Below are 27945 nucleotides of genomic sequence, written 5' to 3' on the forward strand. Positions count from 1 at the left end.
TCAATTTCTTGAACCAATTATTTTTTCATGAACACATTGGTCTGTACATTATTAGATACATAGTACAGAGTTGATTAAATAATAATTTAAAAAATGCTAGAAGCTCCAGCAGGAGTTCTTCCACATTAGCAACAAAGCTATGAAATGACAATCAAATTCAAAATCAAAACCCCTTTACTGGTGTTTGAAATATGCACATGAATTAATATATATTGTGATTTATATAGCCATGTAGTGTGTTATGGGTCATTGAGGCCTGGTATGACTGACACATGCTTGTGACGAATATGTGTGTTGTGACTTAGTAACTGAAGCAAGAACTTAAGGTCAAAAACTATTAGAACTATTTATGCAAAAAACAATCTCATTATGTTCTGGAAAAATACATAGAACCAACAGAAAAGGAAAGAACTGCTAGACTGACAAGAATTGGAGGACATGGTGGCCCGACCAGGATTGTCTCTTTGGAATTGTGTGGGTAGAAGGCCTAGTTGTTACCTATCAGCTCTGTGTTCTTGGGGAACCGGCACACCATACACAGCCTTTCTGACTCATGAAGGACACCCTCCCCAGCCTCTTATCAAACTAAAACTGATCAGAAGAAAGACTTCCAAAAAGCAGTGAAAAAGCAGTGGGAGATACACCTATGCCCCTCCAGACAAGGGTGACAGGATTAAGGAAACTCCCTTAGCTTCATTTGCATCAAAGATGGGACAGGGAGGCATCTCCATTAGCATACAGAATGGAGAACAGAAATTCCAAGGCAAGAACTACACTAAACTCTGGGATTAGGAAAGCACTGAAGCAGTGAATGTTGGGAAATCTCTGCTCCAGATGTTAATGAACCCATGTCGCACACACTCAGTTCAGTAATTATCAGAACAATTATAGTAAAAAATCCTCTCTTACTATCCAAAATACTGAAGCTGTGTGATTGCATTGTAAGCTTCCTTGAAGGACCACTACCCAAACCCAGGAATGATCAGTTCTTATTGTCTAGCCTGAACAAAACAACTTTGATATACTCCCTTAAATCATCAGTTTACCCACAGACGAATCTAGTGTTCTCCATTGAACCATTGTTATTTCCCCACAAAAACACCTACCCACAGTCAAGTAAGTGTTCTGGTGCCTGGATCCAAAATCTGCACCAGTTCCATTGGGACTTCACCTTTTCCTGACTGATCATGCTGGGGGCCCAGAACTCTGGACTCTCAACCACCACCACCTGGAAACATCTAGGAACCCTGATCAAATCAAGCTTCATGGAGGGTTTCAGAGTAAAAGCCATGTTAGTCTGTATTCGCAAAAAGAAAAGGAGTTCTTGTGGCACCTTAGAGACAAACCTATTTATTTGAGCATAAGCTTTCGTGAGCTTCTGATGAAATGAGCTGTAGCTCACGAAAGCTCATGCTCAAATATATTGGTTAGTCTCTAAGGTGCCACAAGTCCTCCTTTTCTTTTTGCTCATTAATCCAGTCATCTTAGAAGCATTTCGGTGTGTGTGTGTGTGTGTGCGTGCACGTGTGTGTTCATCTGATTCGGGGGCTGGCAGGTCTCAGCCCTGGGGAACCTAGGATCTGCAGGCTAGCTCCATTGCGAGGGAACTTGCAGAAGGGAGAAGTAGATGGACAAAAGTGACAGAAGCAGTGCATTGATAGAATTACAGAAACCACCCCAGAAGAGTAACGCTAATAAATGAGGATACCCCAAAGTAACAGGCAAACCTGATAACATAGTAAACAGAGACAATGAACCAATGGCACAAGGGAATGGTCTATAAATGGTTACTTGTGATTTATTCAAGTTGGAGTCTTTTATTGATCCAGAACCTCGTGTGGATACAGGTGTGGTTTTCTCCGGCTCCCCACGTCTTATGATCTTATGATTGGAAGGAATCTTGACTGGCCATTGGACCTATTCTGATCTTTTTGAGACTATGGTTTAGTATGTTTGGAGTGTGATTGTGGACTGAGGAAGGTTTGTTTTGAAATCAAAAAAGAGCATTTAGAGACTTATGTACCAAGACTGTGTCCGCTGTCTGCCTGCTCCCATCCTGCAGGGAAACCTCTATTGCAGGGTGTAACCTGTGGCCTAGAATGTGAAGCAGGGAGAGATATTAAGGAGTGCCGGATTTCGAGATGGGGTCTTACAGTGTTGGGATAGTCCTTACTGAAGATTAAAATGGGTGACTCCTTCTTTGTGAACTTTGTGAGAAATTTATGTGGGAGAGAATAAAAAGTGTGGGGAGATTGCATGTGCTGTTAATTTACTGTTTAAACCATTGTTTAAGAGGAGAAGTAAAGGGGTGGAAGAGGCAGCCCAGTAAACTAAAGCTAAATCCCCTTCTCTGTTCAAGAAGGAGATTATTGCACTTGGGACGTGCCACTGGTGGGCTCCTAGTGTAATAATGGATACCTTAGAAAATATGTTTGAGACATATGTACAGTTGTGCAAACCTAATGCCAGTAAAAAGCAAATAGCTGAAGAATGGCTGTTGTGGAAAGCTGTAAACAAAGAAATTGCATGCAAAGGGGAAATCTGTGCAGAGTTACAACATTACAAGAAGAAAAGGAGGACTTGTAGCACCTTAGAGACTAACAAATTTATTTGAGCATAAGCTTTCGTGAGCTACAGCTCACTTCATCGTATGCATGCAGTGGAATACAGATTAACACGGCTGCTACTCTGAAACCTAACATTACAAGAGAATTTTAAAATTTTCCAGAAAAATTTGGAGTGTGAAGTGAGGCGGGCACAGATAATGCAAACACAATTAGAACTAATGGGGAAACAAAATACAGAATTGGAGAAAAGAACGATGGACTGGGAAAAGGTTAAAACAGAGAAAGATAAATTAGACCATCAGGTGACAGGAATAAAACAGTTAATTCAATATTTGACCAAGGAAAAGAAAGAGGAGAATGCAAGTTTCTCATAGCTCAGTTGTCTTCATTATTTTTGAAAGAATTCCCCAGGGCCTGCATTGTGCTCTGCCTTTTATGCACCAACATCTGGTGCAAATGCTGGATTATCCTAAGAGTATCGAGAGAATGCCACCTCATATGAAGATGCTATATTAGTGTGAGGGGACGCTGAAGAGGAAGTGACTGAGCGGACTAGAAAAGGGTTGGAATACTTGTGGCACCTTAGAGACTAACCAATTTATTTGAGCATGAGCTTTCGTGAGCTACAGCTCACTTCATCAGATGTTGAGACTCATCCAGGAAACGGGTTCAAGGCTATTAGAGAGAAAGCCCAACTAGTGCATAGGAGAGTGAATTATTTGGGGGGGTGACCCTAGGGGAATAAGGAATTCAGGTAGATCAACAAAAGGTGAAACCATTCATGAATTTACTAAGGCCAGAGAATTCTCCTGCATTGAGGGTGACGTTGGGAGGATCTAACTATTGAAGGAAACACATCTGGAATTTCATCATTATCACAGGACCTTTGTGTCATTTACTAAAAAAATAAGGTAGAATGGAAGTGGAGGCCCGAAGAAGAAAAAGCTTTCTGTAATTTAAAACAAGCCTTGATGCAGGCTCCAACATTGAAATTCCCTGAGATAGATAATCCATTTCTGATTAAGTTGTCAGCGACCCTACAGGGCCTAGCGGTGGTATTAATACAAGACACTGACAGGAAGTTGATACCAGTAGCATACAAGTCTAGAAGATTAACAGCCACAGACCAGCAGCTTGTGATGTGTGAAAAAAAGCAAGAATGAAATGAAAAATATTGGAAAGATAAAGCGGATGCTTTAGCTAAATTAGCAGCAAAGGAACCTTTGGGAGTTATGGTAGTTACTAGCGCTCAAGCCATAAAACAGGAGGTTAAACCTGAGGAAAGAATAAGAAAACAGGGGAGATAAGGGATATCTTACAAACTTCAAAGAGAGGAGATTATTAACTTGTGTCACTCTCTGGCCCTCAAGGAATAGAAAATAATCTCTTTAAGGTAAAACAATTTGGAATATGGTCTAATGTGCAAGAGGACGTAGAAATCTTTGTTAAAAACTGCATAAGATGGGCAGCAAATGGAATAGACCACCAAATTCGGGACCCTTGTTGCACCAAAGAATTGTGGGGCCATTGAGTACAATACAGGAGGATTATATTGATAAATTGCCTAAGATCCAAAGGGGAAATCAGTTTTTATTAGTGATAGCAGATTCTTTTCTGGATGGGTGGAGGCAATTCCCACCAGAAATCATAGTGCAGAGACTATTCCTGAGAAGTTGTGGGAAGTAGTGTTTAGTAGATATAGGACTTCAAAAATAATTGAATCAGATACTGGGCCACATTTTGTAAGAGAAGTTTATTAAACATTTATTAAAAGCTTTAGGAATAAAACAACAACTACATATCCCCTATCATCCTCAATCATCAGAGACAGTAGAAAGAATGAATTGAACTATTAAACAAGCTCTACGCAAAGTAGTGTAAGAAGCTGGCAAAGATTGGGATGATAAATTACCAGTGGTGTTAGCAGCCATCTGAAGTAGTGATTGATTGGGTACTGGTTACCACCCTTATCAAATCTTCTTTGGAAGGCCTATAAGATTGTGGAACCCTTTATTTTATCCAGAAGAAGAAGAAGAAGAGGTGTCAATTATGCAGTGGGTAAGGGAATTACTGATAGAACTTAAGAAAATGGAATTAAAACTGAATGCCACTATTGAAAAAGCAAGAGACTACATGGATTCTTATGTGGCTCAGGACAGTAAATTATGAAAAAATAGGAGATAGAATAATGTATTTTAAATTAATAGAGAAAAATCATGTTCTGGAGTCTAGATGGGTTGGACCTTTTTCCATCCTGGATAAAATTTCACCTACTGTGGTGAAGATCAACAGGGGTGAAAAGGGAAAGTGAGTCCACACATCACAGTAAAAGTGGTGTCCTAAAGATTAAATAACATTCCTTTAGTTATTATGAGAACAATCTGAATATGAGTATTATGAACTGTACCTTTTTGAGCTTGGGATTTGATATAGTCACCCTAGATGTGACTAATGAACAAGAATTGGCTAAGACATCAGATGGAATGAGTCAACGGCTCTCCGTTTTTGTGAATGTGGGGTACTGGGAAATCCTTCCATGATGATAAGATTGAGTTGCTTCAGTAAAATTAATTGGGGAATATATTTTCAGGGATAAGTCAAGTTTTATGTTTATTACCAGATCCCAGTAAACAAGATTGCACCAGGAATCATGGCAGACGAGAAGTAATGGAGGGGAGAAGTAATTGAAGCCCCAACTATTGTGTACCAAATAACTGGGTTGGGGAGAGCGCAAGTCAATATAAGGGCACAACATCCGGAGCGTATGCCATCTGCCGCACCTCTATCACAAGCATGGCAACAACAGTGGGGAGATGGTATAATACAAAATAAAGGAGGTAAAGGGGAAAATATTGTAGATGGCATTGGCGCTGGAGTTTTAAACTCATTTGATATTGAGACGTTACAAGGGAAAATGTCAGCCTTGGGTAAGATTTTTGACGGCTGTACAGAAAGATGTGATACCCAATTTTGGTGCATTATCGGAACAAGGTATAAGAAGTGGGGAACTCCAGTTCAAACAAGCCCAAACCGTCACAACATCTCTAAATGTGAATATATTTGGTGTGTCTGAGATTGAGAGTGGAACTGTGCCAGCAATATGATGTGTGCAGATGCAAATGTATGGGCTATATTATATAGAGAGAATAGTTAATCTGTTAAATAATGGGCAGTGGGCTTCTGAGTGGTTCAAAGATCCTCATATATGGAATCAACAAATTGTAGGATAGAAGAAATATATGGAATTTAATTGGAATAAAACCACCCTTGAGGGGAGAGTGGGAAGGCAGAATGCTGTTACACAACACAGGGAAGCAAAGAAAACCAATAATGGCCTGGGTGTTGCCAAAAATATTAATGGAGAGTTATTGCAGAAAGAAATAAGTGGGACACATGACTCAAGAAGAAAGGGATTATAAATTAGGAAAATTCAGGAAACATTGTGAAGAGTGGGGATGAAGTAAATGGGTGTGTCCAGAACTAATTTGGTCCCTAGAGGGATGCCATTTGAATCACTCAAGTGGACAATGTACCGTGGAATATTTAGCCTCTGGTGGCACAAGAGTGTGTCATTTAGGCAAGGGGTGTATTTGTGTGGTAACCACTGAAAAACATGTATTTTGAGGAAGTATGACAGAAAAAGGCCCAATTGAATCATGTAAATGTAATGTAACAGAGGTAATTATTAATGGGATCATTTACTGAGGACTTCTATTTCTATAAAAGGACATTATCTGGGAACCAAAAGATGTAGATTGGTCATTTGATTTGGGAATACATTGGGAACAGAGGGGAAAAATGATGGATAAAAGTGAAAAAAACCAAGCAATATGCAAAAGATTTATCTATCTAAGTCTGCTCAGCTGGGAAAAATCAACATTCTGATACACAATGATCAAACATTAAACCTGGGGAAAGAAGGAGAAGAATTGACAGTCCATCATTGGTTTGATGTTTTTAAAGGATGGTCTCCCAGTCTCATAGCTTCTAAATTTAATGCTACATCCTATTGTGATATTATTTGTGGCACCTTAGAGACTAACCAATTTATTTGAGCATAAGCTGTGAGCTGTAGCTCACGAAAGCTTATGCTCAAATAAATTGGTTAGTCTCTAAGGTGCCACAAGTACTCCTTTTCTTTTTGCGAATACAGACTAACACGGCTGTTACTCTGAAACTTGTGATATTATTTGCATTAATGATTTTGTTAACCTTTATTATGCTATGTTTATACTGCTGAATAAGAAAGTGACAAGAAGTTTCACAGAAAGTGGTATATAAAATTGAATACCTTGAAAAATTATAAAGTGATATAATATTTCATAGAATCATAGAATCATAGAATATCAGGGTTGGAAGGGACCCCAGAAGGTCATCTAGTCCAACCCCCTGCTCAAAGCAGGACCAATTCCCAGTTAAATCATCCCAGCCAGGGCTTTGTCAAGCCTGACCTTAAAAACCTCTAAGGAAGGAGATTCTACCACCTCCCTAGGTAACGCATTCCAGTGTTTCACCACCCTCTTAGTGAAAAAGTTTTTCCTAATATCCAATCTAAACCTCCCCCACTGCAACTTGAGACCATTACTCCTCGTTCTGTCATCTGCTACCATTGAGAACAGTCTAGAGCCATCCTCTTTGGAACCCCCTTTCAGGTAGTTGAAAGCAGCTATCAAATCCCCCCTCATTCTTCTCTTCTGCAGGCTAAACAATCCCAGCTCCCTCAGCCTCTCCTCATAAGTCATGTGTTCCAGTCCCCTAATCATTTTTGTTGCCCTTCGCTGGACTCTCTCCAATTTATCCACATCCTTCTTGAAGTGTGGGGCCCAAAACTGGACACAGTACTCCAGATGAGGCCTCACCAATGTCGAATAGAGGGGAACGATCACGTCCCTCGATCTGCTCGCTATGCCCCTACTTATACATCCCAAAATGCCATTGGCCTTCTTGGCAACAAGGGCACACTGCTGACTCATATCCAGCTTCTCGTCCACTGTCACCCCTAGGTCCTTTTCCGCAGAACTGCTGCCTAGCCATTCGGTCCCTAGTCTGTAGCTGTGCATTGGGTTCTTCCGTCCTAAGTGCAGGACCCTGCACTTATCCTTATTGAACCTCATCAGATTTCTTTTGGCCCAATCCTCCAATTTGTCTAGGTCCTTCTGTATCCTATCCCTCCCCTCCAGCGTATCTACCACTCCTCCTCCACAAATTTAATGGCATTAATCATGTATCAAGAGTGCAGAATGTTGGAATCTCTCTCTCTCTCTCCATGTAATATGTTATGGGTCATTGAGGCCTGGTATGAATGACACATGCTGATATGAATACATGTGTTGTGACATAACAGCTGAAACAAGAACTTAAGTTCAAAATGTCAAGAACTATTAGAACTTTTGTGCAAAAAAAACAATTTTGCTCTGTTCTGGGATAAATACAGAGAACCAACAGCAATGGAAACAACAGCTACACTGATAAGAATTGGAGGACATGGTGGGCCACCCAGGATTGTCTCTACGGAATTGCATGGGTAGAAGACCTTGTAAACAAAGACAAATGGGCGGAATGGACTATAATTGGTCCTTCTGATTTTTGCAAGTCGGAGATTTTTATTGATCCAAAGCCCTGTGTGGAATGGTTATCTATGTGTTTTTCACCGGCTCACCACATCTTATGATTCGAAGGAATCTTGAGTGGCCATTCGGACTATTCTGGTCTTTTTGAGACTCCAGTATAATATGTTTGAGGTGTGACTGTAAAGTGAGTAAGGTTTGTTTTGTAATCAATTAAGAGTGTATCAAGTATTATATACCGACACTATGTCTGGTAACTTCATGCTCCATGTTGCATAGAGAGACCTCTATTGTGGGGTTTAACACTACTCCTTGTATTCCAATAGAGTTTTGGCAGTTGTTTCAAACAAAAAAGTAGCTAATGGTGGCATAAAACTAATCCAAAAGTAGCGCAAAACATACATAGTATAAAGACAACAATAACATTATTACATTATTTATGTCTAATGGCATTCAGTGATGGTGGTCAAAGTCCACATTTTGTGTTGAATTAGTTAGTTACTGTTAGTTTTTATTTGGTTTATCCTCCAGCTTTCCTGAAGGATTGGACATAAAAAAAAAAATCATTTAAATTGTACTCACATATCACAAAGAAGTTCAGCATTGTAGTTTCTTTCTGTTCTCTTTGGCTATCTGAAAGTGTATGATTATATACTGCAGGCTGTACCTCTCTACACCGGTAGTCCCTGGTCCGGCATCATCCGTTGTCCAGCATAGGTGCAGCGTGTCAGCAGATCCCGCCCAGGGTCACAGATGCTGGCCCCAGGTCCCCGCTGCCAGCACTTCTGCAGCCACCCAGGTCCCAGCTACATGTCCTAGGTCCCTGTCGGCCCCCTCCGCAGCTGCCCATGGTGCCGCTGGCCCCAGATCCCAACCGCCAGCCCCTCTGCAGCCAGCAGGATCCCAGCCACTGGGCTCCACTCCTGGTCCCGACCTGGGGTCCCACAGCCTCCCCCCGCTGTGGTCCCAGCCTGGGCCAGTGAGGGGCATGGACAGAGGTAAGGCTGGGTGTAAGGAACCAGACATATGCATGGTAACTTTGCCTTAGCACAACATACAGGATGTTGCCTGTAAGTTTCTTCTGTTACACCCAAACCACTTTAATATAAACCTATTATAACCTACTATAATAAAACAAATAATCAAAACCATAAAGAAATAAGAAATCTGGAAGAAAATATGTCTCTATAGTAGAGCAAGCAGGTTAGCCATATAGGCTACGAGCCCTTTTTGTTGGGATGATTTGTAAAATGAACCTCGTCACACAAATACAGATGTGGATGGTCAAGCATTTGTGGGGATAGTTTCATTGCTATTTTGCACCTCTCAGAATGGAGGAAGAGTATCATAAAAATGATACTCTGGACCCTGGTATGTTTTTTGGGATGTGTACCATATATATAGGCTCCATCATCAGTGTTTGGTACTGACCTAGGTCTTTGAGGTTTTTGCTTATATTCTTTGAGTTTGCACTAGGTACATTCATAAATAATTCATCTTGTAATTTCTTAGACAATAACCCATCCTTTTACTTCAACATCTACGTTAGGGATTCTTGAAAAATTATTACCTTTACTCATTAATTGGGTAATAGCTTGTTTGGCTTTATCCATATTGTTAGTAATTTCTATGAGGTGGGTCTCCTTACGAGCCAACAATGACTTTAATTGTAATCCTAGCAGGGGAATATAGACAAGAAATGCGGGTGACTTTGGATAATTAAATCCTGAGAGACTGGGTTAAACGGGATGACGATGATGTTTTTAAAGGTGGGAATAGGGGAAATTACTTGATTCCCTAACAAAATAAATTGCCTTGGAGTAAAACAAATTTGTGTCTGTGAAAGGACACTCCAAGGGACCATATTGGTACCTTTTTGATTGGTTACCATGCAAAATTGGCTGTTTCCAGCATAGGTCACCCTCTTCGTCAGCGTCTTCCCCTTGGTCAGCCTCACCAGAAACGATGATGATGATTTATTCTGTAAATCCTCTCCCTATAGGCCACACAAAACAGTGTCTGTCTCAAACACATTACACCTACAGATGTACTGAGGGCCTTAACCAATATTTTCAGCTCCCCAAATATTCAAGGTTTTCCATTGGACTGTTAGTCTCTACAAAGCTTATTTAAAGATCATAGGCCTCAAGACTTACGTTAACTAGTTAAAGCTAATATCTTACAGGATAGTGGTCTGTCAGTTTCTTGCATTACTACTGAATCTCATGAAAAACAGAATATAATGCAAAGCAGTGAATATAATAGAGCTGGGCTACAGTAGCAGTGAATATGACAAAGACAAACTCGCCCAATGGGCTACAGAACTCAGCCAAACTGGGACATAACACCCTTCATTAATGAGGAGATATCTTTTCCCCCTCTTGTCACACAGGTTTAAAGTCAGTCGCCCACACTGATCACCTTCTGCAGGTGTATTTGCCCACTTTGTCATGAAGCTCTTTGGTTTTGATCCCATAAATGATAGGGTTCAGCATGGGAGGGAGGAGCAAATAGAGGTTGGCTAAGATGATGTGAACATGGGGAGCGATGCCCTGACCAAACCTGTGAGTCACGCTGGTGAGGAAGCCGGGAGTATACATCATCAGCATCACACAGATGTGGGCTGTGCAGGTGTTGAGGGCTTTCTGGTGGGCTCTCTTGGAGGAGATTCTGAGGATGGCCCTGATGATCAGACTGTAGGACAGAGCAATGAGTGTCAGGTCGATCCCAATGACCACAAACACTATAACAAAACTATACATCTTGTTCACTGTGATGTCCCCACATGATATCTTCACCACAGCCATGTGCTCACAGTGTGTTTGGAGGATACTGCGGTCAGCACAGAATGGCAACCTGCTCAGGAGCATGGGCAGAGGCAGCATGCAGATAACAGATCTGATCAAACCCACGAGCCCAAGCTTAGCTATTCGTGCATTGGTGAGGATGGTGGCATATCTCAGAGGGTTACATATGGCAACATAGCGATCGAAAGCCATTGTCACGAGAATGGCTGACTGCATAAAAGAAACCGTGTGAAGTAAGAACATCTGAGTGAGGCAGCCATGCACTGTAATGCCTTTCAAATTGAACCAAAATATACACAGTGCCTTTGGCACGACGAAGGTAGATGTGGCGATGTCTGTGAGTGCGAGCAGGCAGATTAGCAGGTACATTGGCTTGTGGAGGGTCTGCTCTTTACTTACAACAAAAAGAAGCATAATATTTCCAAAAAGGCTAATAAGGTAGGAAGTAGAGAAAGGGATGGAAATCCGGATGTGTCTAGCTTCCAGACCAGGGATACCCATTAGGATGAATGTTGAAGGGTCAGATGTGGTGAAGTTGAAAATTGCCATGAAATCATCAATGTGTCGATCAACCTCAGAAATGCTCAAGGTGCCTGTGAAGGGAGAGAAGCACAGTGAGGGGGGTTACACACTTTATACAACAGTTGGTATGGTAAATGTTTTATAGTTATTAACAATCTAGAAAGGGGATGAGCACTGTGGTCATAGTCAAATCCAGAGAAGTCCCCAGAAGGAGCTAACCAAGCCAGGTGAATGGGCAGCAGGATAGCAGATGAATTTTAATGTCAATAACTTCAGAGTGTATGCCCATTCACGGGAAAAGTTGAACTCCTCAAACACTTCACAAGGTTCTAATTTTACTGTGTGAATGCAGGACAGGGACCTGGGCTTCATGGTACACAGCTCTGTGAAACCATTCTCAAAATGCAAACATGGACAGAAACTAAGCAGAAACATTGAATTCCAATAGGATTGGGATGGAGAATCATACAGAAAATACAATGTCATGAGATCAGTCAGTCAGTGCTTCACTCTCCCCTAGACTCCTCTGTGTAGTATAGGAGATCCTTTTCACACAGGATATTGCAGAAATAGAGGGGTTCAGGCATGTGCAACAAGAATGACCAAGAGCCTGGGGAAACTCTTGTATGGAGAGAGATTGAGAGACTGGGATTGTTACTTTACAAAGGATATGAATAAAAGGGGACATGAGAAAAGTCTATAAAATACTGATTGGGGTCTCATAACACAAGATCTAGAAGTCATTGGGAACGTACAGACCTCTCCCCAGGAGTCAGCTGGAGACATTTTGCCTGCAAGATCGTGCCTGAGCGTGCTGAAAGCATTTTTACTATTCATGACCCTGTTGAACCTATCCTAAGGGGACAAATTCTCATGTGACCATGGTGCCTTGAAAGTATTACACTAGGTGTGCGTTTCAGGAGTCTGAGGGATCCCACGGCGTACTGCATGGATGAACGTTTTTGGGGAGAAAAATAATGATTTGACCAAATTAAATCTCTGCACAGTGGAATGTATGTACAACTCTCACCATGAATGACTGGCTAGCAAATGGTCACAGAACATCCTGGGTTTAACGTGTGTGTCCCGGTGGCCCACTGTTTCTGAGTGCTGCCAGTGGGTCCTGCACGTGGCACCTGTATTTATCTAGGCCCTCCTTTGTCCCAGAGACTCTCGCTTTCATTATATAGTGTGCATAGTTCTCAGCTGGTGATTTGTTCCTGTTCTGCACCAAGATCAGTAGCACATGTGTGCTGGTATTTGCCACTCTGTGAGATTTCTCACCGGTGAGACACAGTCATTGATTACCCCACAGCCAATGGAGAAGGTGTGACTGGCGACACCTCACCCCCTGCAAAGGAAGAGCTGTGGGGAGCATGGGGTGGCTTGGAGGTTGCGGGAGCCAGGGATGAGTGGGAAACATGGAGAAGGCACTGGCGACCAGCGTGCTTTTGGAATTGGGGCACCCTGGGATGGGGAAGGAGAGTACGGACAGGGGGTCAGAGTATGATGGGAGATAGAAGCAGCAATCCCCAGCACAGCCCGCTTCTCTGTGTACAGCCTGCTCCCTGCCCCCGTAATGCTCATTACTGCCTGCCTGTCCAGGTACATCTCACTCCCTGCCCCAGAATCTCCGTGATGGCCGCTTGTTCATGTATGTTTCCCATTCCCACAACTTCCCACCATGCCACAGATTGGTACTCATCACACAGGATCAAAACCAGGTGCCAGTCCCCATAGCGACAGCTCACAGAAATATCTCCTCAGATGAGGTTAAACTCAGTGTCTGCCTGCACCCGGGAAGAGGGGGAGATCAGCCTGAACTGCCTTTCTGGGGGTGAAGGGAACCCCAGCAGCAGCTCAGCCTGTGCAGGGAAGGAGAGAGGGACAGACCCAGCGGGAGGGAGAGACGACGTGGAGACTAAAATGAGCCAGCGTGAGTAACTCTGCCTCAAAATGACACAAACTTTACCATATTGCAGCCTGTTAGAAACCCAGACATACTTTCCTGAGGCTTCTTTTCCATGTTGGCAATTGCTGATGTTTCCACAAGGCTGTAGTTGGGTTTCCCAGGCGAGGAAGGATGATCTGGATGGGGGACGGTGTCAGAGACAGTCTGCTATGGTGTGGTCCACGTTCCATTACAGTCTGAGACACCCCCCACCCCAGGAGGCCTCGTTATGCCTTTTTGGTCTGTGCATTAGGCAGGGTGTGCATTCTCTATTTCACCCAATTTTAGGACTCTGTGACAGTGTGATCTGGGTACTGCACATTCCACCCCTTCCCCACCCCACATACATACACAGCACTGTGCGTTTCTGGACCTCTCCTAGTGAGATTTCCAACGCTGCCTGGTTTCCTCTATGCCAGAAACATGTTTTTATTTGTACTGCCTTTTGGATCTCCTTGTCCTCTCCAGACCCAGAGATGCAGGGCTAAAGAGAGAGAAGACCCCTCTCCTCCTTGAAAAAATGGTTATTCTGATTGCTTTGAACCTTTTTGCCATTGATTTCAAAGGGACCAGATTCACTCTTGGTGTTAAACGTTTGGCTCCGAGCTATGAAAATCATGGCTTCGGCTCCTGCTATTCTGTTAGGGTGGTGAAAGTGTCTGAAGGAAACTCCCAGTTTACTTGGCATTCCGAGACCAGGTATGAAAGATGGAGATTGTGAAACACATGGGCCCTGATATTTCTCTCAGAGAGGCCAGTGTCAATCTGCAGTGACCCTGTGCAGGTAGAGTGTCAGAGAAGAAACTTGCCAGTGTGTGGCCCATTCTTGTTGTGATCCCTCTGGTAACACAGATACCCACTGCAAAGGCTTTGGCTGCACTACCTAACGGCTCAGCCCCCCACCCCCAAACACACACACACAAAAGAAGCTATTGAGACAGATAGAAGGACAACGGAGGCGACAAGGAACTGATCTTAAAATCAAATATTTGTCTAAACTGTTTCCAATATTTTTGTAATTCCAATTTTACCACATAAAACTCTTGGTGTTTTTGACAATACTAAATAGTTCAAGTCACTGTGCTAGTGAATTTCTGCCCAGATGGTTCTTGACTTGAACCTGTGAGCCCTAAGCACTAACTTTAATGTAGAAACAGACAACTTACCGCAGTCCCACTCCTCAGAGAGAGGAAATCACCTTCTGGCAACAGAAAAGCAGAGTCTCACGTCTGATACTCACCTTACTGGACAGCCACCTTTATGATTTCCCTGTACAGTCCCTGGGGACTCTCAGGTTGGCAGGCCTCACAGACAATTCCCTTGCTCCAAGAGCAGTGGCTTGAGAAGAAAATAGACCCTGGAGAACATCAGCCTGAGAGCCTCCCCTGGGAGTGAATAAATAATTTGGCAAAAACAAGGGCTCAGATTGTCAGGGCAAACTGAGTCTTGCAAACTGTTGAGCCAAGCAATTGACAATGGCTTTCTTTTCTGTATTTAATATAATTCCATCTGCACTATGCTTGGGAATGCTGCCACAAGATATGGGCAAAAAAGGAACATATTCAATTGATTGTAGCAACGTCCCACTCCAACCACCCATGCAGTTGTAATGTACATTGCATTAGCCTCTGAAATGTCACTGCCACCACGTGGAGGAAAAATGATGTAATCCTGAATTGATGCAAGTTGAAGGGTGTGGAAAAAACTTTTTTCTCTCTGAATTCTTGCATCAAAGATATTTGCGAGTATCCCCTTGTGAACTCCGAAGTGGATATATATCTCGCTGCTCAAACTTTTCCAATAGTTCATCGACTCTCCGCAACAGGTAGCATGAAATTTCAATACTGTGTTGATCTTTCTGAAATTGATTCAGAAATGGCTTGTGTTATCCTTCATGAAAACTCATACTATGGGACTTCTCTACTCATTGTGTGATTCCTTGACCACTCCCATGGGCAAAATGACCTGGAGTATCCCACATTTTATGAGGGAACAACCATGGAGTTTCCCTGATCAGTTGTCCTGGGGTCATTTCAGTATGGTGTTATTTTAAGTAGATGTGCCTTGCTGGGGTGAGAACACAGTGGTAAAGGAATCAAACAACTGCAACATCTGGATCTTTTCTTTGAGCTACAGTCGCCCCCACATGCTTGCCTCATAAGTGCCTGGGGCCCTAATTTGAGCACCAGGAGGTATGAATGTGATAGGTACTCATCCCCGGGAGGCAGTCTGGGAGCTGTGGGAACTGCTGCATCCCGCTAACCACTCAGCTTGGATGGCCCTTTTTCACTCAGCTAATTCAGCCTTTCCAGGCCCTGTAACACCTAACCAGAGCTATCTGAGGGCTTACATATGCAACCAAATTACAAACATCAGATAGCCAATTTCCTACCTCCCCAGGCTCAAACTCTCCACTGAGCATAAACCCAAAATTATACTGTCTTGCACTGCATAGGAATCTGTACATAGAGTTTACCCACCCCTTGATATGGGAAGGATTTGCCACTAGCCTGTGTTAATGAAGCTGAGATGTTCACTCAAAGGCACACTGATTTAGAAAAAGTAAAAGATAAGTTTAACTAAAAATGATAGCAAACAAATCAAATTTGCGGATGATACTAAACTGGGAGGAGTGGTAGATACGCTGGAGGGCAGGGATAGGATACAGAGGGACCTAGACAAATTGGAGGATTGGGCCAAAAGAAATCTGATGAGGTTCAATAAGGATAAGTGCAAGGTCCTGCACTTAGGATGGAAGAACCCAATGCACAGCTACAGACTAGGGGCCGAATGGCTAGGCAGCAGTTCTGCGGAAAAGGACCTAGGGGTGACAGTGGACGAGAAGCTGGATATGAGCCAGCAGTGTGCCCTTGTTGCCAAGAAGGCCAATGGCATTTTGGGATGTATAAGTAGGGGCATAGCGAGCAGATCGAGGGACGTGATCGTCCCCCTCTATTCGACATTGGTGAGGCCTCATCTGGAGTACTGTATCCAGTTTTGGGCCCCACACTACAAGAAGGATGTGGATAAATTGGAGAGAGTCCAGCGAAGGGCAACAAAAATGATTAGGCGTCTGGAACACATGACTTATGAGGAGAGGCTGAGGGAACTGGGATTGTTTAGTTTGCAGAAGAGAAGAATGAGGGGGGATTTGATAGCTGCTTTCAACTACCTGAGAGGTAGTTCCAGAGAGGATGGTTCTAGACTATTCTCAGTGGTGGAAGAGGACAGGACAAGGAGTAATGGTCTCGAGTTGCAGTGGGGGAGGTTTAGGTTGGATATTAGGAAAAACTTTTTCACTAGGAGGGTGGTGAAACATTGGAATGCGTTTCCTAGGGAGGTGGTGGAATCTCCTTCCTTAGAAGTTTTTAAGGTCAGGCTTGACAAAGCCCTGGCTGGGATGATTTAATTGGGTATGGGTCCTGCTTTTGAGCAGGGGGTTGGACTAGATGACCTCCTGAGGTCCCTTGCAACCCTGATATTCTATGATTCTATGATTCTATAATTCAAAGCCGATAACCTAGGAAGTAACAAAACTGGAAACTGAGCCTAATATACAAGATACATCGTCTATGAATAAGCAATTTCTTACTATGGCTGGTGATACAAGCAGTCCACCAGGTTTCCAAACACTGCCTAGAAATCCTTTTAACCTGGGACCAGCACTTCCCCCAGATCAGTGTTTGTTCTTCAGCTGTTTCCAGGAGTTCTCTTTTGTGAAATTGAGGACATTAGATGATGCCACACCCTGTCATAAATATAAAGGGAAGGGTAACCACCTTTCTGTATACGGTGTGATAAAATCCCTCCTGGCCAGAGGCAAAAACCTTTCACCTGTAAAGGGTTAAGAAGCTAACGTAACCTAGCTGGCACCTGATCCAAAATGGCCAATGAGGGGACAAGATACTTTCAAATCTGGAGGAGGGGAACAAAGGGTTTGTCTGGCTGTGTGATGCTTTTGTCAGGAAGAGATCAGGAATTCAACCTGACAACTCCTGTTAAGTTAGTAAGTAATCTAGCTAGAGAAGCATTAGATTTCCTTTTGTTTAATGGCTGGTAAAATAAGCTGTGCTGGATGGGATGTATATTCCTGTTTTTGTGTCTTTTTGTATCTTAAGGGATTCTCTATTGTGACAGGGTCAGGCCAGATGGCTATAGGAGAGTAATAGGATGCAGATATATTAGCCCAAGGCTAAGTAGGTCCCTTTTTCCTGAGTAAGGTAACAGGGAAGGTTTAAAAAAAAAAAAAAGAAAGCAGAAAAGAATTTTATTTTAACACTTGCAAAAAATTACCAAGGAAAACAAAACAAACTATGCAACAAAACAATGCAAACAGAAGGTATAACAGCAGCTTTCAGGAGGGAGAAGTGTTCAGACTACCCTGTGCCCAGAGTGGGAGGGCTTCCTCGACACTCGTGGTCTTCCACCCTCCTGAGTTACCTAGTGCCGTGCTCAGTGTCACCGATTATCCCTCTCCTGAGAGTGCCCGACAAGATGGGCACAGCTGCTGGGTGGGCGGTTTGGGGGTGTGGGGGGTAGACACCCATGTATTATAGGACCCCTCCTAGATGACAGTGATAATGGTATCCACAGTGGCAACGGCTGGGGCTGGCGTCTCTCGCTCTTCCCCTCAATCAAAGGATCAGATGGAGGGAACGGGACGGGGTCACCGAGCAGAGAACCCCGGGCAGTGCCCACCGCTCCTTGAAGGCGTCAAGGGAGTCAGTGGACACTGCCCAGAGGAACTCCGCCCGGATACGTGAATGTACTGAGGATCGGAAAAAGGCCTCACAATCGCAGGACGCTTCATTGGCCAACCTCCTCTCTCTGGTTTTATAAATGGCTGTTTTAGCCAAGGCTAGGAGGAGGTTAACCAGGAGATCTTGCAATTGTGTGGGGCCACAGATGGGGAATGTATAGATAAAAAGGTGAGGGCAGAAATGAAGCCAAAAGCACAATACAATATTTGCGAGGAGCCGAAATGTGGCTGCAATCCGGCACACTCTAGATATACGTGCGCCAGGGTTTCCCTCACATTACAAAAAGGGCAAGTATCCGGGATGGGGGTAAACCGTGTCAGAAACATGCCCGTGCTCACAGCTCCGTGAAGGAGCCGCCAACTGGTGTCACCGACGGGCCTTGGGACCAAGGTGGAATATAGGCTGGCCCACCAAGGTTGCTCACCCTCCAAAGGTGGCAGGAGGTCCCACCACTTTGTATCGGGGCGGGACACCAGGGTGTGGGCTTGAAGGGTGTGAAGCGTGAGTGTGTATAAATATTTCCATGGTGCAATTTGAAAACTGACCGGCTGCAGTTCATGCAGCCGACTTGCAGTAAAAGGGTGAGGGGTTTGTTGGGATCGGCAGGGTAGGGGCCCAATGGAAAGGTCTGGTGGGCCTGGGGTAGAGGATGGGCGGGGTGCGCCCTCGTGCAAGGCTCGGTTGATATAAGCCCAAGCAGCAGGGGTCAAGGTGGCCTTCACCTCCCGAAGTATGAGCCGGGGGGTACGGGGGCTGGAGAGCCCCATCCACTGAGTGAGTGTCAGGGGATCCAGCCAGTCTCTCCGGACATAATCCAGGAGGTCTCCGACCCTCGTGACTTCCGCCAGGACCAACCTCTGGCCCACCGAGCAGGACTCCGCCACCTGCACATGGAGTTGGGAATTGTGTAGCAGGGGCTCTGTGAGGAGATCTGCTCCCACGGTGGCCGCCACGGACCTGGTCATTAGAAACAGTTTCCAGGTCCGGAGGAGGTCCTGGTAGAAGACCGGCAGCCCGGAGAGGTCTCGCGGAAAACCTCTCGTGGACAGATAAAAGAGCTGCTGGTCGTATTGGAGCCCTTGGAAGCGGCGCAGGAAGGCGTGCGCCAATGTGCTCCACGTCGAACTACCTGCACTATAAAGGAGCCTCTGCAGGGCCTGGAGGCGGAAAACGCGGACCTGAGTGTACAGACACTTCAGGCCCTGCCCTCCTTCCTTCAGGGGTAAATGAAGAACTCCAACAGAGGCCCAGTGCATTCCTGACCAAAAGAACTCTAGAATCAATCTCCAGAGGTGGGTCAGTAAACCCGGGGCCAGGGTGTTGAGCCGGTACCAGAGCGTGGACAGGACTAGTTGGTTAAGCACCAGTGATCTCCCTCGGAGGGAGAGACACTGGAGTAGCCTTGTCCATTTCCGGATCCGCTCTATCACCCCGCCCTCTAAATTTTGCCAGTTCTCCGGCGGGGAAGGGTGTGTGGCGGAAAGGTAAATCCCGAGATAGAGCAGTGGACCTGCACTCCACCGGATGTTCTGAAGTGCGGGTGGGAGAGAGCTTACCTGCCACCAGTCCCCCACCTCCAAGCCAGAGCTCTTGACCCAGTTGACTCGGGCGGAGGAGGCTGCCGAATAGATGGCCTGGCATGCCTCCACTCGCGCCAAGTCGCCCAGGTCCTGGACCACGAGGAGTATGTCATTGGCGTATGCCGACAGGACCAGCCGCAGATCCGGCTCCCGCAGCACCAACCCTGTCATCCTCCTGCGGAGGAGACAGAGGAAAGGCTCGATCGCCAGAGTGTACAGCTAGCCCGACAGGGGCATCCCGCCGCACTCCTCGCCCGAAGCTGACCGGTTCGGTCAGGGTCCAGTTGAGCCTAACCAAACACCCCGCGGAGGCATACAGCACCCGGAGAAAACTCACAAACTGAGGTCTGAATCCAAATGCCTGCAGAGTGCTCAGGAGGTACCCATGGTCTACTCTATCGAACGCCTTCTCCTGAACAAGAGACAGGAGGGCGAACGACAGACCATCTCTCCGCCCGAGTTCCAAAAGGCCTCGGACTAGAAATAGGTTGTCAAAAATGCTGCGACCCGGGACAGTATAGGTCTGGTCTGGGTGAATCACGTCCACCATCACGGACCCTAGCAGCAGCGAGATTGCTTTCGCTACGATTTTGTAATCCGTGCTAAGGAGTGAGACGGGACCCCAGTTTCGTAAATCGCGGAGGTCCCCCTTCTTCGGCAACAAGGCGAGCACCGCTCGCCTGCATGACAGAGGGACGACCCCACTCTGCAAGGACTCAGCCCAGACAGTGAGTAAGTCTGGGCCGAGGATGTCCCAGAACGCGCAGTAAAACTCCACGGTCAGCCCATCCATGCCCGGAGATTTATTGGTGGGCATGAGACGGAGGGCTTCTGAGAACTCGGCCAGGGTGAGAGGCAGCTCTAGTCGGTCTCGGTCGCCCACGCTGACCGTGGGGAGTTCCTCCCAGAACGCCCCGCAAGCTTCAGGATTGGTCGGTTCCGGGGAGAAAAGGCTTGTGTAGAAGTCAGGGCCCTCCCACACATTTCTCCCGGATGCGTCAGGGGGGTGCCATCTTCCGCTAGAAGGCAGGTGACGTGTTTCTTGGCCCCCCTCGTTTTCTCCAGGGCTTCGAAGAAGCGGGAGCCGCGGTCCATCTCCCGAAGGAGGCGGATGCGGGACCGAAAGAAGGCACCTCGGGAGCGGTGGTCCTTGAGGGCCCAGAGCTCCTCCCGCTTCTCTCGGCACGCTCCGCAGAGGGACGGGTCCTCGGGGTTGGCGGCCAGGCACCTCTCCATCTCTAAGACCTCCCGTTCCAACTGCTCTATAGCCGCATTTCTCCATCGGCTGGTGCTCCGAGTGTAGTCACTGCAGAAGAGCTTGGCGCACACCTTCCCGAGATCCCACCATCGCCGCACCGAGGGAAAGGCACGCCACTGCTCTCGCCAGGCCAGCCAAAACTCCTGGAAGGACACCATGAAGCTCTCGTCCTCCAACAGGCTGTTGTTAAAGTGCCAATAGGCCGGCCCCGGTCTCTCTGCACAGAGGGAGACTGTTACGGTGGCTAAATGATGGTCGGAGAATGGGACCGGCCGAATGGTGGAGGAGTGGGCCTGTGAAAGATCGAAACGGGATAAGTAAATACGGTCCAACCGAGAGTGGTGTGACCAATGGGCCTCCACCCGGAAAAAAAAGTGAACATGGATGTGACATCTGTGTGATGGTCACGCCAGATGTCCACTAGGGAGTGATGTTCAACTATTTCTCAGAGAATGTTCGTGGCGGCTGGGCTCGGCTCGGCCCCTGAGCGGTCCTGTTCCTCAAGGGTGGTGTTAAAGTCCCCTCCCAGGACCAGGCACTCGTGCGAATCTAGGGTGCCGAGAAAGTCGGACACTAGCTGATAGAATTGTGGCCACTTTGGGCTTGTTTGCGGGGCATAGATGTTAACAAGGTTGACCACGAGCCCCTCCATATGGACTCGAAGGTGCAGCAGGTGGCCCGGCATGGCCTCAGTGACCCCTAGCACCTCAGGTCGTAGGGTGGGAGAACAGGGTCGCCACTCCAGCTTGCCAAGTCATGAAGTGGCTAAAGTATACCCCGTCCCCCCACTCCAGCCGCCACCTGTCCTCAACAGTCAGGTCTGTATGGGTCTCCTGCAGTAAAGCTACAGAGTATCCCCCTTCCTGAAGGTAAGAGAGAACCTGGGACCTGCAGAGAGCCATCCTACAGCCCCTGGTGTTCAAGGTTGCAATAATAAGAGGCGTCATGCGGAGGGCTGGGGGGGTGGGGGTTTCTTATTGGTGGGGGTGTTCGTGGCCTCCAGCGGGTTACACAGCAACCCATGACCCATCCCGTGGATGAGGAGAACTTTTCAGAAGCCACGGGCCCGCTCATAGGCCGCAGCACCGCGCTTTCCTTGCCCCCTGACGTCTTTTATAAGGGCCCTTGTGGCCTGAAGAATTTGATCAAAGTCCCCCCATAGCTGAAGAGCCAGCTGTACCCTATTGTGGGTGCCACGGGTGTGTTCTAGGAACTTCCATAGTGCATGCTGCAGCTCATGGGGGGGTGGGGTTACGATTTTCGGGGTATTCCCTGGTGGGGCTCTTAATGCAGCCTCGTGGTCCGCTAAGGCGGGTAGGCAGCGTGCGGACCACCGACGGGGTGTCTGACAGGCTGGGGTTATTAAATCCTTTTCACACCTTGGGCTGGAAGGGGATGGTGGGGGAAAAAATGCAACTCCTAATGGGTCGCGACTAGAAAGTGAAAAGACTTCTCCCTGGGGGGAATCTGCAAAAGGCGGGAAAAAATAACCCCAGGGGCGGCAATAGCATTGCAGGAGGAGGTAAATTGGGCAGGGACGGGGGGGGGGGCAGGGGCAGAGGTAAGGCTCTGGGCTTCAGGAGGCGAGCAGCTAAGAGAAGGTGCCTCCTGAGCAGAGTCGAGGGGTAAGGGGTAAGGGAGGGGGCTCCCAGTGACGCTAGGCGCTGGCTCCGTGGTGGTCTTGGCGGCCATGGCATCAGGTGGTGGACCACCTTCTGCAGGGTGCTCGCCCTGGAAGGCAATTAGGGGGAGGGAGCATGGGGAAAGGGGGGCTGGGGTGAGGTTGCCCAGATCAAGGTCAGCCGGCAGTAGATCATCCTCTCCCTGGGTGACCGGGGTCAAATCTAGGGCCTCAATCTCCACATACACGGAGGAGAGGCCAACTCCTGCTACCCCGAGGGCCTCTCCTCTAGGGCCTGCCTCAACGGTTGCTTCAGAGTTCGCAGGGGGTTCGGGTGGTATCTGGGCAGAAGGAGCTTCCTCGGGGGTCTTGGAGGGGACAGTCTCCCTTGGAGGGGGGATTCTGCCCTCCAATGCCAGTCTCTCTTCCCTTCCCTACACCAGCAGATGGATCTCACTCATGGCCATAGTGGAAGCCTCAATATCAGTGCCTCCCTTCCTGGTCTTCCGGGGGGCTTCCGCATCGGATGGGTGCAGCGCAGCTCGAGCCTTCTGCTTGCCTCGCTTCCCCTGGACTAGGGTCCAGCCCTCCATAGCATCGTCTGGGGGTTGGTTAGCAGGGGTCATGTCGGGGGGGCGGAGACAATGGTTCAGAGGTTTGGGGGGGTAATGGTGAGGCAGCATGAGGGGCAGGGGGTTCTCCTTGGGGCGGGCCCTCTCCTATACCCGGTAATATCCTTGCCACTCCCTCCTCCATAGACTCTGCCGGATTGGTAATAGCAAGGGTGGGACTCCCTTGCTCGCCTGGGCGTTGTAGGGAAGGTGTTTCTTGGTCCCGGACGGCAGCAGCAGCGGGTCGAATAGGAGGAGGGTTGGTTTCAGGTGCCGGGTGGCCAGGAGCTTCGGCAACGATGGGGCCAATGTCCTGCCGGGTCTCGGGGGTCTCGGGTGCCCCTCCCCGCTGGGCCAAAGGGCAGTCTCTGCGGACACGCCCCGCTGAGCAGCAGAGGTAGCACCGGGCCTCTCCGGTGGAGTAGAAGACCTGATAGCGGGCTCCTTGGTAAGGGACTAGGAAGGACCCCTCGAGCGCCTCTTCGTCACGCGCCTCTGCCGGCGGTAGAAGCTGCACTTGCCGGCGGAACGAAAGGACGTGAAGGAGGGTGGGGTCCTTGCAGCCCAACGGGAGAGGGCTGATGACAGAAACAAGTTTCCCCAGGGTGGAGAGAGCGGGTAACAGGGCAGCATTGGGTAAAAAGGGAGGAATGGAAGTGAGGACGAGGCGAACGCCCAGGTCTTCTAGCGGCTCTAGGGGCACAAACACCCCCCCCCACCGCCAGGCCCTTCTCCACCGCCTCCTGGGCAGCAGCCTCCGTAGCTAAGAAAAAAATGACATTCCCATGCATTTTGGAGACCGCCACAATAGCCGTGGGTCCTACCACCTTCGCCAATGCCTGCATGTATGTCTCCACGTGGGGCAAGCTGGGCACCAGGAGGCAACTGACACCGTGCCTCCTGGTCAAGGTGGGGAAGGGGCCCCGGCCGCTGGTGATGGTAGCGGAGGCAGTGGGTGGCCGAGATGACGAGGCGGCAGGCAGAGGGGAGCCTGCCACCGCCCGGGCATACGTCCTGGGGGCCGGGGGAGAGACGTTCGCAGAGCTGGTGAAAGGAACAGCAGGGAGGGACGCCATGGTCGATGACGAGGCCACAGCGGTGGGGGCAGCCCCTGCCATGGAGGGCCTAGTGGTTTTAGTGGGGCCCTTTCCTTTCTTCCCACCCTGGCATTTCCGGCCAACTGGGGGGGGGTCCTAGAGTCTGGGGGGGCGGTGGGTGCAGCAGCAGCAGTAATCACCCCGGTACCTCCTGCTGCCGGTGCCCCAGCGGGGGGGGGGGAGCAGTGGCAGGTGTTTTGACAGTGGTGGTGGGAGGGGCTTGGGGGTTGGGCAGGGGGGTAGGTGGGGGAGGGACAACTGATATTGTTAGAGGGGCCTTGCCCCTCTCATTCCCCGCCATTGTGAGCAGGGAGAGCCGGGGACACACCAGAAGGAGGAGGGGGGAGGGGGAAGCAGATTAACCGCTCCTCCCTGCTGGGCTGCAGGCGTGGGGGGGGGAGTACGAAAGGGGTTTGACTGGAAGGGGGGAAAAACAGAAATCAGGGTCCGGTGATAGGGGCAAGCTGTGGGGTAAACAGTCCGGGGGCGTGTGTGGGGACCCACGCACGTTTGTCCAAAGAGTCTCGTTTGGTAGGCTGTTATGTCCGGTCCGAAAGGCAAAGTTCAAAGCAAACAGCTGGATCCGAAGGCAGATGGCAGGTTGCCAGCAGGGACGGACAGCGGGGGGCCGTGACAGTTGTAATAATGTTGGGGGGGCACCGATGGATCGGGGGGCAGCTCCATGCCACACCCCCTGTGCCGCCACAAACGCAATTAAACCACAGTCAAACTCCCCCCCAGAGAGTATAATTCAAAAAATTACTCAGTCTTACAGCCCCCTCCATGATGATTTGTAGCTTCTCTGGGTGATTTCTCTATTTTCTATCCTCTTCAGTCCTTGTTGAACCTCATCAGATTTCTTTTGGCCCAGTCCTCTAATTTGTCCAGGGCCCTCTGTATCCTATCCCTACCCTCCAGCGTATCTACCTCTCCTCCCAGTTTAGTGTTATCTGCAAACTTGCTGAGGTCTTGCAGAGGTCTTCTGCAGTCACAGTCCTCGTCCTTCCTGAGCGCTCTGGGAGCTGCATGATCCATTCCACAGCTGTAGACAGGGGCTATTCAAGGGACACAGTCCCGCACCCTTCCCCCATGCCCTCACCCAGGTGCTTGAGACTGAGTCGTATCAGAGACATGATTAACACAGGAGCCCCAGGAGAAGCCATTCAGGTAACAGCCCCCATCCCTTATTGATGGCTCTGCACACAGAAGCATATTTCCTAGGACTCCTCCCCTCTGTTTGTGCTGCCCCAGCAATTGAAAGGGGTATAAACAGACCTCAGCTCTCCAACAGAGTCACGGCAATCTCCTGTCTCAGCCCAGACCATTCAGTGTAGGGTGAGCACCTTCTCGAAAGCCAAAAGCAGGACACAGGCAGGAGCCATGCTCCCTACATGGCCTCACCCCAGCCATCTTCTTCCCCCTAAACTCCCACCTCCTGGTCCTCCTCTTTCCCCAAGCCTCACCCACTGACTAGGCTGGACATCACAGACAGGCCATGGTAAGAGGAGCCCAGGGAGCAAGTGCTGCTCTGGGGAACCCCACACCCTCGACCTGCCCCCTAACTTGGGGCGTGGCCTCATAGAGGGTGGAGGGGGAGCTAAGGACCTCCTCCTCCCCCTAACTATGAAAAGTGTAGCACTGCCCATGAGCCTTCCGCAGGCATGGATCGGCATGGCAGGTAATTCAGGACAAATGCTCTTCTAAAGTCATTCAGCCCACAGTGGGACTTGAACTCTCTATTTTGGGACTCTCCTGCCCAACTGGGGATGGGCAGTCCACCCTAATTCACCACTCCTTTTGCCCCACCACCACAGCCAGAGCCAGAGTAGCGAGGCCCCCTCTCCCAGAGCAGCCCAGAGCTTCCACACACCGCATGGCTGAACCAATGATCCCCCCACCCCACCCCCAATGTTAGAGGAGCCCTGGGCTGGCTGGAGCACTGCCAGCCATGCCGAGCTCACTCTCCTGAGACCCCAAGCCAGCCCATGGGAAAAGCATGTCTCTTCCCAAAGAACCTGAGCTTTTTATATGCCCCCGATATTGATCTTATTGCTATGAATCATAGAATCATAGAATATCAGGGTTGGAAGGGACCCCTGAAGGTCATCTAGTCCAACCCCCTGCTCGAAGCAGGACCAATTCCCAGTTAAATCACCCCAGCCAGGGCTTTGTCAAGCCTGACCTTAAAAACCTCTAAGGAAGGAGATTCTACCACCTCCCTAGGTAACGCATTCCAGTGTTTCACCACCCTCCTAGTGAAAAAGTTTTTCCTAATATCCAACCTAAACCTCCCGCACTGCAACTTGAGACCATTACTCCTCGTTCTGTCATCTGCTACCATTGAGAACAGTCTAGAACCATCCTCTTTGGAACCCCCTTTCAGGTAGTTGAAAGCAGCTATCAAATCCCCCCTCATTCTTCTCTTCTGCAGGCTAAACAATCCCAGCTCCCTCAGCCTCTCCTCATAAGTCATATGATTGTGGTATGACTATGATCTAGTTATGTGTGTCTTGTAGAAAAAAGATTCTTGGATGTTTACTATGGAAAGCTATGATTTGCAGGATATGATGATCCTATTTTTGTGCTTGTGTCATTTTTGCATCTGAAATTATAAATATTGACTATTTATCTGCATTTCAAATGTAGTTCACTCCATTTTGGTAGGTGTATTTTTCTGCTGTATAACACGGGGAGTGACACCATCTCTTGGCCTCACTCCCCACACAAGAGAACTACTGGAAACAGCTGAGGAACAATTTCTGAACAGGGGGAAGTGCTGATCCCAAGCTAAAAGGATTTCTAGCTTGCGTTTGAAAATTTGATGGACTGCTTGTTTCATCACCCAGGGTGAGAAATTGTTCATTCATATCCAATTTATTTTGCGTGTTAGGCTTAGATTTCATTTGTTGTTTACATGCTAGATAATGTGCTTTAATCTGGTTTCTATCCATTTAAAATCCATCTTTTTGTAGGTAATAAAACTATTTTATTCTATATCTTTACCAGCATGTTTTGAGCAAAATGTCTGGGGAAAATCCCAGCTCTGTGTACAAAGGCTGTCGTATATCCTTCCCACATCAAGGGGAAAGCCACCTAGATTACTGAGCTTGTGTTGTACTCCTGTGCCGTGCAAAATGGTATAATCTGGGGTTTATACTCCAGTAAGGGAGCAAAGGCTGGGGAGTTGGGAAATTGTCTGTTGCCTCCAGCCTGTCCTTGAGTGGCTCACTAAAGCACTCAGGCCGCTCAATTGGGGGTGTGGCACCGCCTACCATCGTGTTGGGTGATGACAGGGCTTGAAGAGGCTGTCTTTGTCACCAGCAAAGCAGTGTACGATTGGCCAGCCATGCTGGCGGGATGAGCGGCACAGGGGTTCCCACAGCAGCGAGACTGCCCCCTGGGGGTGACAACCTGTCACAGCGCTCTGTGTTTCTCAGCTTCCTGGTTTCATCAGTAATCTCCATGGAGTGCACCGAGATTCCTGAAGAAGCTGAGTAGCACATATTGCCTCCTCAGCTACCCTGGAACCTGCATGGCACAGAAGAATAAATAGTTCCCTGTGCAAACCCTGCAACTGGCAGCGAGTGGCCACAGCAGCACCAGG

At 47.9% G+C, this 27945-nt stretch overlaps 1 protein-coding gene across 1 annotated transcript; it reads right to left on the reverse strand.

Annotated features, from left to right (window-relative positions):
* Nucleotides 1–10551: 10551 nt before the first annotated feature.
* Nucleotides 10552–27689, reverse strand: LOC140905469 (olfactory receptor 52P1). The gene is made up of 3 exons (XM_073328879.1): nt 27614–27689; nt 13468–13551; nt 10552–11534 (listed from the first exon to the last, which is right to left on the reverse strand). The coding sequence occupies exons 1-3, from the start codon at nt 27687–27689 to the stop codon at nt 10552–10554; spliced, it is 1143 nt and encodes a 380-aa protein (XP_073184980.1).
* Between the last annotated feature and the right edge of the window lie 256 nt (nt 27690–27945).

Source organism: Lepidochelys kempii, chromosome 1 (assembly GCF_965140285.1).
Source record: "Lepidochelys kempii isolate rLepKem1 chromosome 1, rLepKem1.hap1, whole genome shotgun sequence".
NCBI lineage: Eukaryota > Metazoa > Chordata > Testudines > Cheloniidae > Lepidochelys > Lepidochelys kempii.